At 44.8% G+C, this 14,971-nt stretch overlaps 1 protein-coding gene across 1 annotated transcript; it reads right to left on the reverse strand.

Annotated features, from left to right (window-relative positions):
* Positions 1-5,779: 5,779 nt before the first annotated feature.
* LOC149443554 (uncharacterized) lies at positions 5,780-7,092 on the reverse strand. The gene has a single exon (XM_089655562.1). It carries the CDS (start codon positions 7,084-7,086, stop codon positions 6,106-6,108), a length of 981 nt encoding a protein of 326 aa, XP_089511688.1. The 5' UTR covers positions 7,087-7,092; the 3' UTR covers positions 5,780-6,105.
* Positions 7,093-14,971: the final 7,879 nt, after the last annotated feature.

Below are 14,971 nucleotides of genomic sequence, written 5' to 3' on the forward strand. Positions count from 1 at the left end.
TGTCTCCATCGCCACACTGTGGCTCCACACTCTGGTTTTGGCCCCGTGACTGCCCAAATGAGTGAAGTGTGCGGTGATTCTAAGATCGACGGCACTCATCTGCATGTCATACTGACTGACAGTATTATTTCTCTTCCCCAGCAGACTCCAAGGGCATTTAAATTAAAGGTACAGTGTTCTGCACTAATATAAAGGCTCTCTGAAGCCTAGAAACACCCTTTTTATAAGTTAAATTCGCAGCGAATATATTCGGCTCGAAGCAAATTTTTTCCGCGAATTCGGCGAATCAGCCGAACCGAATTTTTGAATAATTCGCTCATCTCTAGTTATCAACATCACTTGGTCTCCAATCAAGCTGTACCAAGTCATGATGAACCAGATCAAGGAATACTCCCAGCCATCGATTTTTCTGGATCTGGGGCATTTTAGTCGATTTTATAGGTAGACCAGCCTGTCTTTTTATTATTATTATTATTATTATTATACAGTATTTATAAAGTGCCAATAGTTCGCTCAGCGCTGTACATTACAAAGGGGGACAGAACATGTGACAGAACAACAACAATACAATGCAACACATGAGGGGATCGAGGGCTCTGCTCTTTTGAGCTTACAATCTAGGAGGGAGGGGATGGTGGCACAGGAGATAGCTGTGGGGGATGGAGTGGTAGGAAGAGTGGAGGAGGTCGGCAAGTTAGCAGGGGGTGGGGTAGGCTTCCCTGAAGAGATGGGTTTTCAGGGTGCGCCTAAAGGAGAGGAGAGTAGGTGATAATCTGATGGGTTAGGGCAGGGAGTTCCAGAGGATGGGTAACACCCTGGAGAAGTCCTGAAGGTGGGCATGGGAGGAGGAGACCAGGGAACTAGAGAGAAGGAGGTCTTGTGAGGAGCGGAGTGTGCGTGTTGGGCGGTACTTGGATATTAGGTCAGTGATGTAGTTCGGGGCAGTATGATGGACAGCTTTGTACATCAGTGTTAGGATTTTGAATTTGATCCATTGCGCAATCGGAAGCCAGTGGAGGGATTGGCAGAGGGGGGTGGCGTAAATGGAGCTGTTGGTAAGGTGAATGAGTCTGGCTGCCGTATTCAGGATGGACTGAAGTGAGGATAGCCTGTGGCGAGGCAGGCCAGTGAGGAGGGAGTTGCAGTAGTCGAGTCGTGATATGATGAGGGAGTGGATGAGCTGTTTAGTGGTTTCTGGAGTTAGGAACGTGCGGATTTTGGCGATGTTGCGGAGGTGGAGTCTGCATGTTGCGGAGGTGGAGTCTGCATGTTGCGGAGGCGGAGTCTGCATGTTGCGTAGGTGGAGTCTGCACGAGCTTGTTAGATTGGACTTGGGGCTGGAAGGATAGGTTGGAGTCCAGAATGACACCAAGTACTCTGGCCTGCGGGGCGGGTTTGATGGTGGCGTTGCTGGACGTGATGGAGAAGTCAATGGGGGGTGGGGTCCGGGCTGGGGGGAAGACAAGAAACTCGGTTTTGGAGAGGTTCAGTTTAAGGAAGTGGAGCGACATCCAGTCTGATATTTCGCTCAGTAGGTGTGTGATTCGGGCGGAGACTGAGGGGGTGAGGTGGGGGGTTGAGAGATAGATTTGTGTGTCGTCAACATAGAGGTGGTAGTTGAAGTCGTGAGAGTGTATGAGTCTTAACCCTAAATTGCAAGGATCCTCCTCAGTATAGGACTCGGAGGTTACATCCTCCATCAATGAAATGAGATTGTCCATAGCCTCCTGATCCCTATGCTGTAATATAGGGGTAATATACAGGTTGGAACCAGTTCCTTCCTGTCTTCCTTCCTATAGTGACCTCAGGTAGACCTTTCTGAGTGAATTGGAAAATACATTGATGTCCTTATTAAGGATATGGTGATGGCACTTCCTTCATATGTTCAGGACACACGAGATATACTATCAAAGATTGCTCAGATTCAGGTACAGCCAGGTACACTTTTGGTGGGTATTGATGTAGAGTCTCTCTATACCTCTACCCCCTATGATTGGGGGATTGGAGCTGTAGCCAATTTCCTAGATAAAAGCTACCCAATGATGGGAGCTCAGAATGAATTCCTTATTGAACTGCTAGAGTTTGCCTTAAATCAAAACATTTTACAATTTCTAGGTACATCATACCATCAAATTTGTGGGACCTCAATGGGAGCCCCCTGGACACCTGCGTATGCGTGCTTGCATCTTGGCTGGAGGGAGGAACAAATTGTTTATTCACCCCCCCTGTACATCGATGATGTCCTCATGCTATGGGAAGGCACTGAGTCGACGCTTCATGCGTTTTTGTCTGAACTCAATAATAACAATCATAATATCAAACTCACCTATACCTTTAACTATAGGGAACCTCGTTCCTTGATCTGTCAGTATGGATTGAGGGTGATGCCCTCCATATTAAAACGTATAGGAAATCTACAGCTGTCAACTCCTTGCTCCTCACCTCTAGCCCCCATCCACATTCTCTGATCCGGGGGATCCCCACTGGACAATGTCTGTGTATTCGCAGAAATTGTACCTGTGGTGACGACTATGAACAAGAAGCAGATGGCCTCTATAACAGATTTCAGGAAAGGGGGTATCAACATAGTACTCTTAGACAATCCAAAGTGAAAGCCTCTAAATGTAAGCGGGAAGTTATTACATACATGTACTGACAATTCTGTCTCTCATGATCTGTCTTCTGTGCGTATTATTACCCGGTTTGGGATCCAGTTGGAGGCGGTACGGGAAATTCTTACTAAGCATTGGCACATCCTTACTCAGTCCCCTGAATTATCTCAGATTGTAGGCCCTAGACCCCTTATGGTCACTAAGCGAGCAATGAACCTGAGGGACAATCTAGTTAAATCCGAATTCACACCAACAAACAATTGGCTAACAGATTTAGCTCCGCTCATCGGAATGTATCTGTGTGGATGATGTAGTATATGCAGGTATGTTGAACGGACAGACACATTTACTGCTGTCAACAGACAGAAGGTTTATCATATCAAACAATTCATGAACTGTGCCACCACACGTGTGAAATACATGCTCCAGTGTCCTTGTGACAAAATATATATTGGAAAAACAAAACGGCAATCACGTGTACATATAGGTGAACATTTAGGACGCATTTGTAATAAACATGATCGAACTCCTGTAGGTGAACATTTAGGATGCATTTGTAATAAACATGATCGAACTCCTGTAGCTGAACATTTAGGACGCATTTGTAATAAACACGATTGAACTCCTGTAGGTGAACATTTAGGATGCATTTGTAATAAACACGATCGAACTCCTGTAGGTGAACATTTAGGATGCATTTGTAATAAACACGATCGAACTCCTGTAGGTGAACATTTAGGACGCATTTGTAATAAACACGATCGAACTCCTGTAGGTGAACATTTAGGACGCATTTGTAATAAACACGATCGAACTCCTGTAGGTGAACATTTAGGATGCATTTGTAATAAACACGATCGAACTCCTGTAGGTGAACATTTAGGACGCATTTGTAATAAACACGATCGAACTCCTGTAGGTGAACATTTAGGACGCATTTGTAATAAACACGATCGAACTCCTGTAGGTGAACATTTAGGACGCATTTGTAGTAAACACGATCGAACTCCTGTAGGTGAACATTTAGGACGCATTTGTAATAAACACGATCGAACTCCTGTAGGTGAACATTTAGGACGCATTTGTAGTAAACACGATCGAACTCCTGTAGGTGAACATTTAGGACGCATTTGTAATAAACACGATCGAACTCCTGTAGGTGAACATTTTGCTAAATTCCACAATTCTCTCCTGCCGGTTTGCGTGTGAAGGCCATTTATGCTCTCAATTTGCCCAATCGTAGGGGTGACTTTGATACAATTAGTTTACGTAAGGAGAAGGAATTGCAGGTCTTTCTTGACCCATAACTGTCCTTTTTGCCCCCTACTCACTGCTATAATTCCCATTTGTTAACAATCGGTTATATATGCTGACTATTCCTATCTCTTTCCTGTTTGGCCATTTGGTTACTCTGGCTCACTATGGCACATACTGTACTTTATATGGGGTTCTAGTTGCCCCTCTGTATGGGAATGTTTGCCCCGTTATGTATATTTGAATCCCCTCTTTTTGTTTTAATTATATGATGATTTGTAGCATTTTTGCATTGCTGGAATGACTTTTCTGTAGTGGCCATTTTTCCTGTGTGATGACTGTGTCCCCTATAAATGTCTTCAACAATATGGCCGCTACATCCTGAAGAAGCTCACGTGACTCAATCGGCGAAATGCATTGACATCACAGCGTCGTAACGCTCACTTCCTCGCCATCCAGGTCCTCCTTGGCGGCTCTACAATCTGACCACACCAGACCATCTGACGGACTCTCTGTCCCTGGACAACCACATGGCATGCTCCTGCAGCTCTCATGTTGCAGCAAGTCAAGATCACCATAGATGTCGGTATATGGTTGGGTGAGCAGACATTGTTTTCACATTAAGGCATCAATATATTGGGAAAATTTCCCACAATAGCAAATTGCTCGGTTGAGTTACTTATTGGATGTGTTTATCCTTATGGCGGGAAAGCGATTCATTACAGATCTGTACAACAGCTCACCCCCCATCTATTGTATCCTGTATACTGCCAATCATACATACTGAGATTATGGCCATTTACACCTCCAATCAAGGATGATTTAGTGGACTGTCCTCTATGGGAAGTATATGGGCCTGACATGCATCTATGGCCTCAACAACCATCAAGGGATTGATCCATGTGGTCTAGTAAATGATAACCGTTTGTCTCCCCATTTCTATATACTGCTTCTGGTTGTTTTATCATTTCCCTCTATTGGGGGTCCATCTATTTGGTTTATAGGCACAACGGGCTGTATTCCTATCCTTACAATTATCTTTCACACATGTGGCGTGTTCTGGACTGCCTTCTATGGATATACCGGGATTTATATACACCTACACAAGGACTGTCTGAGTCTGTTTTATTGTGTTGAAGTTTTTTGATCCTGCCACGATCTACATTTGGCTCCACTGACTTCTGTGATTACTCTACTTCCAATTTTTTTTTATTATTTTTGATCTCCCTTGATTTCTATGTTTGATGTGGAATGACCCTCTTTGGGTTTCACATTCCCTCATTATATTGGCCAATCTTAGTGCTGTATGTGTGCGTGTGGCGTGGACCTGGGTGCCTAGGTGGGTGTCTCTCTGTATGGCAACGTTGTCATGATTTTATTGTGCTGGGTGGAGGGCATTGTCAGCTTTCTATTGTTGTCATGTCAATTTCAATACAAATTGTGTTTCAAGCCGCAGCTCTGTTCTCTTGAGGACTTCTCTTCCAGTGAGTTCTTTACTCGTGGGTTTCCATTGTTATCTCTGGATTTCACCTCAAACAATGAAGACTTTGAATTCTGCGTTTCACACCTCAGTGTCTGAATTGCATTATTCCCAGAGTACTTTGTATCCGGCGTGATTGTATGGAGGGTGGCGGCATGAAACCAATCTATCCTAACAATGGCCAAAACGCATCACAGCTGGGGGAAGGATCGTCACATTCATTCAACTAAGATTTTTTAAATAGATCTCTAAATAGTTATGAAATCTCCCACCACAAAATGTACTCAGCCAATGAAAGGCAATGACTCCATTTTTATTTTCCTACTCTTATCAATGACCAACAATTTTGGTGTACCCACAGTGACAGAGTCTGACAGCCCTGCACTAGATGGTCATAGGAAACCACTATATGAAATAAAATACGGACAATATGTGCTGAGCTGAGCAAACACATTTCATATTTATTCCACTCATTTTATAAATATAGACCTCTAAGAATTTGTGAAAGATTACACTGAAAAATGGCCAAGCCGGTCCCACACTTATCTCCTTATGGACTGTTTCTTCCATGATGAAGATCAGCCATGGAGTATATCTGAGGTGTATATCAGGGTGTGCTTCTTCCCTACATGAGAGCTGGGATGTCCAGCAACATTCATCTAGAAGACATTTCCCACACTCAAGGCACTAATACACCTCCAGGGTTGTGTGGGATCCCTGATGTACAGGAAGGCAGGACTTCAGTGAGGAACATTTCCCTCATCCAAGACAGGAAAGTGGCTTCTCTCCCGTGTGAGACCTCTGATGATTGTAAAGATGCGATTTCCTAGAAAAACATTTCCCGCACTCAGGACAGGAAAGTGGCTTCTCCCCTGTGTGCAATCTCTGATGTCTGTGAAGATGTGATTTCCTTGAAAAACATTTCCCGCACTCAGGACAGGAATACGGCTTCTCTCCTGTGTGAGATCTCTGATGTGTGTAAAGATTGGACTTTCTTGAAAAACTATTCCCACATTCAGAACAAGAATACGGCTTCTCTCCTGTGTGAGATCTCCGATGTTTGTAAAGACTGGACTTCTCTGAAAAACATTTTTCACATTCAAGACAGGAGTAAGGCTTCTCCCCCGTGTGAGATCTCTGATGTGTGTAAAGATCAGACTTCTGTGAAAAGCATTTCTTGCACTCAGGACAGGAATATGGCTTCTCCCCTGTGTGAGACCTCTGATGGATTTGAAGATTGGTCTTTAATGAAAAACATTTCCCGCACTCAGGGCAGAAAAATGGTTTCTCCCCTGTGTGAGATCTCTGATGTCTGTAAAAATTGGACTTACCAGAAAAACATTTCCCGCACTCAGGACAGGTATATGGCTTTTCTCCTGTGTGAGATCTCTGATGTATTTGAAGATTGGTCTTTAATGAAAAACATTTCCCGCACTCAGGACAGGAAAATGGCTTCTCACCTGTGTGAGATCTTTTGTGCATGTTAAGATGTGATTTAAAACAGAAACCCTTCCCACACTCAGTACAGGAAAACCTCTTCTCTGTTGAAAGACCGACCCAGTCCCGCACAGTCTGAGGTTCCTCAGGATACGAGGAATCTGATGGTCCATCTACACTGTGTGGTGCTGGATGGACACTGGAGGGAGCCGGGTTTTCTCCTGGACTATACTGTGTGATGTCCTCATCTTCTACTTTCCAGTCTGGAGACAAAGTGAGACAATCCTCAGAGGTTTTCCTCATCTCCCGGCCATGGACTAAAATACAAAGACAAAGAGGATTACTAGACAGGAGCTGATTGGTTCCCCCAAACCAGGACTCCGCCCACATCAGGCAGCTTGGTCTCTGAGGAGCTTACAATTCCACCCTCAAGGGAACTAGGAAATGGCTCCTCTGATCTCCTACCAGGTCATTTCTTTATTCATGGACCTTAGTCAGAGAGTGAGGAAACAACCAGAACTGTCTTTTATAGGAGGGACAGTGATGAGGGGATTATAGGACGAGGGTCCCCACCCCCTCTATCACTCATCGCCATCTTCTCTTTTCATGTGACAACACTGAAGAAATAACACTTTGCTACAATGTGACGTAGTCAGTGTACAGCTTGTATAACATGTAAATTTGCTGTCCCCTCAAAATAACTCAATGCAGCCATTAATGTCTAAACCACTGGCAAACAAAGTGTGCCCACTCCTAAGTAAAAATGTCCAAATTGGGCCAAAAGTGTCAATATTTTGTGTGGCCACCATTATTTTCCAGCACTGCCTTAACCCTCTTGGGCAGGTGTGTTAAATTTGGTGTTATCGCTCTCACTTTCTCATACTGGTCACTGGAAGTTCAACATGGCACCTCATGGCTAAGAACTCTCTGAGTATCTGAAAAAAAAGAATTATTGCTCTACATAAAGATGGCCGAGGCTATAAGAAGATTGCCAAGACCCTGAAACTGAGCTGCAGCACGGTGACCAAGACCATACAGCGGTTTAACAGGACAGGCTCCACTCAAAACAGGCTTCACCATGGTTGACCAAGGACCTTTGAGTGCACATGTTCAGCATCATATCCAGAGGCTGTCTTTGGGAAATAGACGTATGAGTGCTGCCAGCATTGCTGAAGAGGGTGAAGGGGTGGGGGAGGTCAGCCTGTCAGTGCTCAGACCTTACACTGCACACTGCATCAAATTGGTCTTCATGGCTGTCATCCCTGAAGGAAGAATCTTCTAAAGATGATGCACAAGAAAGCCTGCAAACAGTTTGCTGAAGACAAGCAGACTAAGGACATGGATTACTGGAACCATCTCCTGGGGTCTGATGACACCAACATCAACTGATTTGGTTCAGATGGTGCCAAGCATGTGTGGCGGCAACCAGGTGAGGAGTACAAAGACCACCGTGTCTTGCCTACAGTTAAGCATGGTGGTGGGAGTGTCATGGTCTGGGGCCACATGGTGGTGGGAGTGTCATGGTCTGGGGCCGCATGGTGGTGGGAGTGTCATGGTCTGGGACTGCATGAGTGCTGCCGGCACTGGGGATCTACAGGTCATTGAGGCAACCATGAATGCCAACATGTACTGTGACATACTGAAGCAGAGCATGATCCCCTCCCTTCAGAGTCTGGATGCAGGGCAGTATTCCAACATGATAACGACCCCAAACACACCTCCAAGACCACCACTGCCTCGCTAAAGAAGCTGAGGGTTAAGGTGATGGACTGGCCAAGCATGTCTCCAGACCTGAACCCTATTGAGCATCTGTGAGGTATCCTCAAATGGAAGGTGGAAGAGTGCAAGGTCTCTAACATCCACCAGCTCCGTGATATCATCATGGAGGAGTGGAAGAGGACTCCAGTGGCAACCTGTGAAGCTCTGGTGACCTCCATGCACAAGAGGGTTAAGGCAGTGCTGGAAAATAATGGCACAAAATATTTACACTTTCGGCCCAATTTGGACATTTTTACCTAGGAGTGGGCACACTTTTTTTGCCAGCAGTTTAGACATTAATGGCGATGTGTTGAGTTATTTTGAGGGGACAGCAAATTTGCATGTTATACAAGCTGTACACTGACTACGTCACATTGTAGCAAAATGTCTTTTCTTCAGTGTTGTCACATGAAAAGAGAGAATCAAATATTTACACAAATGTGAGGAGGGGACTCACTTCTGGGAGATACTGTAGCAGAGGGTGGAGGGTGTAGAGAAGAAGTCAGGACTATGGAATGTACAATATATTGTATAAGATACAGCAGATATGACTATATAGTATCAGAATGATGTAATGTACAATATAGAATATATAGTGCAGGGGTCAGGAGTATATAATGTACAACATAGAGTATATAGTGCAGGGGTCAGGAGTATGTAATGTACAACATAGAGTATATAGTGCAGGGGTCAGGAGTATGTAATGTACAACATAGAGTATATAGTGCAGGGGTCAGGAGTATGTAATGTACAACATAGAGTATATAGTGCAGGGGTCAGGAGTATATAATGTACAACATAGAGTATATAGTGCAGGGGTCAGGAGTATGTAATGTACAACATAGAGTATATAGTGCAGGGGTCAGGAGTATGTAATGTACAACATAGAGTATATAGTGCAGGGGTCAGGAGGATGTAATGTACAACATAGTATATATAGTGCAGGGGTCAGGAGTATGTAATGTACAACATAGAGTATATAGTGCAGGGGTCAGGAGTATGGAATGTACAACATAGAGTATATAGTGCAGGGGTCAGGAGTATACAGGTGAAACTAAACTCTCCTAGTAGACATCTGTGTTGACCCTGAACTTAATGAAGCACAGTGGACCAACACCAGCAGATGACATGGCTCCCCAAATCAACACAGGCTGTGGAAACTTCACACTGGACTTCAAGCATCTTGCAGTGTGTGCCTCTCCATTCTTCCTCCATACTCGGGCTCCTTGGGCCTCTCCATTCTTCCTCCATACTCGGGCTCCTTGGGCCTTTCCATTCTTCCTCCATACTCGGGCTCCTTGGGCCTTTCCATTCTTCCTCCATACTCGGGGTCCTTGGACCTCTCCATTCTTCCTCCATACTCGGGGTCCTTGGGCCTCTCCATTCTTCCTCCATACTCGGGCTCCTTGGGCCTCTCCATTCTTCCTCCATACTCGGGCTCCTTGGGCCTTTCCATTCTTCCTCCATACTCGGGCTCCTTGGGCCTTTCCATTCTTCCTCCATACTCGGGGTCCTTGGGCCTCTCCATTCTTCCTCCATACTCGGGGTCCTTGGGCCTCTCCATTCTTCCTCCATACTCGGGGTCCTTGGGCCTCTCCATTCTTCCTCCATACTCGGGGTCCTTGGGCCTCTCCATTCTTCCTCCATACTCGGGGTCCTTGGGCCTCTCCATTCTTCCTCCATACTCGGGGACCTTGGGCCTCTCCATGCTTCCTCCATACTCGAGGTCCTTGGTTTCCAAATGAGATGCAAACGTTGCTCTCATCAGAAAAGAGGACTTTGGACCAGTGAGCACCAGACCAGGTCTGTTTTTCTTTAGCCCAGGTAAGACGCTTCTGATGTTGTTTGTTGTTCAGGAGCAGCTTGACAAGAGGAATATGACATCTGAAGCCCATGTCCAGGATCCGTCTGTGTGTAGTGGCTCTTGATGCACTGACTCCAGCCTCAGTCCACTCCTTGTGAAAGTCCCCAACACTTTTGATTTGCCTTTGCCTGACAATCCTCTCCAGGCTGCGGTCATCCCTGCTGCTTGTGCACCTTTTTCTTCCACACTTTTCCCTTCCACATAACTTTCTATTAATGTGCTTTGATACAGCACTTTGGGAACATCCAACTTCTTTTACAATTACCTTTTGAGGCTTTCCCTCCTTATGGAGGGTGTCAGTGATGGTGTCAGGTCAGCAGTCTTTCCCATGATTGTGATTCCTTCTGAACCAGACTGAGAGACCATTTAAAGGCTCAGGAACCCTTTGCAGGTGTTATGGCTGAATGAGCTGATTAGAGTTGGACACTTTGAGCCGAGAATATTCCACCTTTTCACAATATTCTCATTTTCTGAGATTGTGGATTTGGGGTTTTCATGAGCTGTAAGTCATAATCATCACAATGATCACAAATCACGGCTGGAACTATCTTGCTTTGCATGGAATGAGTCTCATATATTAGTTTCACCTTTTAAGTTGTATCACTGAAATAAATGAACTTTTGTACAATATTCTAATTTTTTAAGTTTCACCTGTATAATGTACAACATAAAGTATATAGTGCAGGGGTCAGGAGTGTGTAATGTACAACATAGAGTATATAGTGCAGGGGTCAGGAGTATGTAATGTACAACATAGAGTATTTAGTGCAGGGGTCAGGAGTATGTAATGTACAACATAGAGTATATAGTGCAGGGGTCAGGAGTATGTAATGTACAACATAGAGTATATAGTGCAGGGGTCAGGAGTATGTAATGTACTACATAGAGTATATAGTGCAGGGGTCAGGAGTATGGAATGGACAACATAGAGTATATAGTGCAGGGGTCAGGAGTATGTAATGTACAACATAGAGTATATAGTGCAGGGGTCAGGAGTATGTAATGTACAACATAGAGTATATAGTGCAGGGGTCAGGAGTATGTAATGTACAACATAGAGCATATAGTGCAGGGGTCAAGAGTATGTAATGTACAACATAGAGCATATAGTGCAGGAGTCAGGAGTATGTAATGTACAACATAGAGTATATAGTGCAGGGATCAGGAGTATGTAATGTACAGCATAGAGTATATAGTGCAGGGATCAGGAGTATGTAATGTACAGCATAGAGTATATAGTGCAGGGATCAGGAGGATGTAATGTACAACATAGAGTATATAGTGCAGGGATCAGGAGTATGTAATGTACAGCATAGAGTATATAGTGCAGGGATCAGGAGGATGTAATGTACAACATAGAGTATATAGTGCAGGGGTCAGGAGTATGTAATGTACAACAGAGTATATAGTGCAGGGGTCAGGAGTATGTAATGTACAGCATAGAGTATATAGTGCAGGGATCAGGAGGATGCAATGTACAACATAGAGTATATAGTGCAGGGGTCAGGAGTATGTAATGTACAACATAGAGTATATAGTGCAGGGGTCAGGAGTATGTCATGTACAACATAGAGTATATAGTGCAGGGGTCAGGAGTATGTAATGTACAACATAGAGTATATAGTGCAGGGGTCAGGAGTATGTAATGTACAACAGAGTATATAGTCCAGGAGTCAGGAGTATGTAATGTACAACAGAGTATATAGTCCAGGAGTCAGGAGTATGTAATGTACAACATGGAGTATATAGTGCAGGGGTCAGGAGTATGTAATGTGCATTATAAATGATATAGTATGTTAGGACTCATAATATTGGTATTCAGTAATCAGTGGAAGATTAAATGTTTACTGTAGACAAGTTGCAGAGATCCCACACCGCTGCCTCCCATCTCCTGAGACTGCACTCAGTGACTTGGGTCTGAGACTATACAGACATATCCCTCCACCCGGCACAGCCAGCAGACAACAAAGTAACCCTGGGAGAATTGCTCTATCACAGAGCCTTTTAAATCCAGGATATGGGGTAGAAGACCTCAGGTACATTCCCCAGGTACCTAGGTCATAGAATGCCTATGAAGGAGATCAACATTTTGCTGCCAGCTGAACCCCAGAACCTCCGTAAATCCAGTCTAGATACATAAACAGAGAAGGAAGATTATCCGAGAGAAATCCAGGAATACAGGACGGGGAACACAGCTCAGGAAAGTGACCAGGGGATTACAGGCTGATATCACCCAGTCCCCGCCCTACTCTGGACCAATCAGTGAGCAGTATGGATGGAGGAATGTAATTATTATACAGCATTTATATTGCACCAACAGTTTGCGCAGTGCTTTACCATGTGGGGGCAAACAATACAGTCACAATACAATTGAATACAGAAGGGATCAGAGGGCCCGGCTCGTTAGAGCTTACAATCTGAAAGAGGAGGGTCACGTGACACAAAAGGTAATAACTGTGGGGGATGGACTGATGGAGAAAATACATGTACAGTTGTTTGGCGGAGGCAGGATAGGCTTCTCTGAAAAGTTTTCAGGGATCACTTAAAAGTTTAAGATAGTCAGACAGATTGGGGGAGGGAATTCCATAGGATGGGAGAGGCTTAGGGGAAGTTCTTCAGACAAGCATGGGAGGAGGTGACAAGGGAGCTAGAGAACAGAAGGTCTTGGGAGAAATGAAGAGAGCAATTTGGTTGGAATTTTGAGACCACGTTGGTGATGTCTCTGGGGGTTGAGTTGTGGATTGCTTTGTAAGTGGTTATTATTTTGAATTTAATTCATTGGGCGAGTGGCATCCAATGCTGGGATTGGCAGAGAGGAGTGGCAGACACTGAGCAGTTGGTAATGTGGATGAGCCTGGCAGCAGCATTCATGATGGACTGGAGGGGGTATAGCCTATGTAAAGGTAAGCCAATGCTTTGCTGTAGTCAAAGCGAGAGATAACCTGGGAGTGAATTGGGAGCTTTGTGGTGTCATTGGTTATGATGGAGCGTTTTTTGGAGATGCTGTGGAGGTTGAGTTGGCAAGCTTTTCAAAGAGACTGAATTTGGGGCCAAAAGGAAAGTTCAGAGTTCAGGGTTACCCCTAGCACCCTGGCATGTGGAGACTTGTGCCATTGGTCTTGACAGAGGTCAGGGGAAGGAGCATGTGGGGGGGAAATAGTAGGACCTGTTATTGGATAGATTGAGTTTGAGGAAGTGGTGTGACATCCATAATGATGTGTCTGTTAGTAAATTAGTGATCTGTGAGGAGACTGATGTGAGCTGAGGGCTAGAGAGACAGATTTGGGTGTTGTTAGCGTAGAAATGATATTGGAAGCCATGGGAAATTGTCAGCTGATCCAGGGAGGAGGTGTAGATCAAGAATAGGAGGCATCCAAGAACAGAACCTTGTGGGACCTGGAGGTTCAAAGGTAGAGAAGAGGAGGAAGTAAAATTGTAAGTTGTAAGTGACACTGAAGGTGCAATGAGATAGGATGAGAACCAACGAAGACCACAGTCATGGATACCAAGGGAATAAAGTTGTTTTTGTTTGAGGAGGGGGTGGTTAACTGTACCAAAGGCAGCTGAAAGGTCCAGAAGTAGTAGTACAGAATAATGTCCATTGGTTTTTGCTGTTAGTAAATAATTTGTGAGTTTTAGGAGAGCAGTTTCTGTGGAGTGTTGAGGGCAAAATCCAGACTGAAGGGGATCAAGAAGGTTATTCTGAATAAGGTGGTCACTTGGTTGGTTGTAGACCAGGCTGCGTTTTTTGAGACTTCTGGTGTAGTCTGTTTGCCAGGGTTGTGGGGGTCGGGGCCTGATTCTGTGTGTAGTGGGAGGAGTGAGCTCATCCAGGGTGGAGGACAGGGATCTATTATAGACAGAAGTGGCTAGATTAGGGCAGGACAGGGGTGAGATATTGTCATAGAGGTAGCGGAGTGGAGAAGAGAAGGGTTAAATTAGCAAGGGTCTGTATGGGTAATTGTTAAGCAGTTGGAGGGAGAGGTGGTGGAAGACAGGGAGAGAGCAAACTAATAAGGTGGGGATCAGAGAGTGGGAAAGGATTGTTGGTGAGGATGAATGGAGTGCATAGGTAGGAGAATACAAGGTCAAGGGTGTTGCCCTCAGAGTGAGGACCATCCACCCATTGCTTCAGGTCAAATGAGGAGAGTAGGCTAAGAAGTAGCAGGAGTGTTAGTATTAACAGGGATGTTGAAGTCACCAAGAATGATTGTGGGGATTTCAGAAGAGAGGATGTGGGGTAGCCAGGCAGAGACGTCATCAAGGAAAGTTGGTACAGGTCCAGAGGGCCAGCAGATGACAGCAATTCTTAAAGTTGGAGAAAATCGACGTACACAGTGAGCTTCAAATGATAACCGAGACAGAGAGGGCAGAGAGTGAAGAACCTGAAAAGGTGCTCTGTGGGGATAGGAGGATTCCCACTCCACCTCCCTTGCAGCCACTGGGTCTGGGGGAGTCCAGAGAAGGCCACCATGGGAGAGGGAAGCAGGAGAAGCAGTGTTGGATTCATGTTCATTCAATTTTCATTGACAGTAAGTACATGAATGGAATTAGTGACAAAGAGGT

Source organism: Staurois parvus, unplaced genomic scaffold (assembly GCF_062004578.1).
Source record: "Staurois parvus isolate SC_StPar_1 unplaced genomic scaffold, SC_StPar_1.0 ptg000849l, whole genome shotgun sequence".
Classification (NCBI taxonomy): Eukaryota; Metazoa; Chordata; class Amphibia; order Anura; family Ranidae; genus Staurois; species Staurois parvus.

Coding starts and splice junctions, on each gene's coding strand:
- LOC149443554 (XM_089655562.1), bottom strand. CDS start 7,086: ATGAGGAAAACCTCTGAGGATTGTCTCACTTTGTCTCCAGACTGGAAA.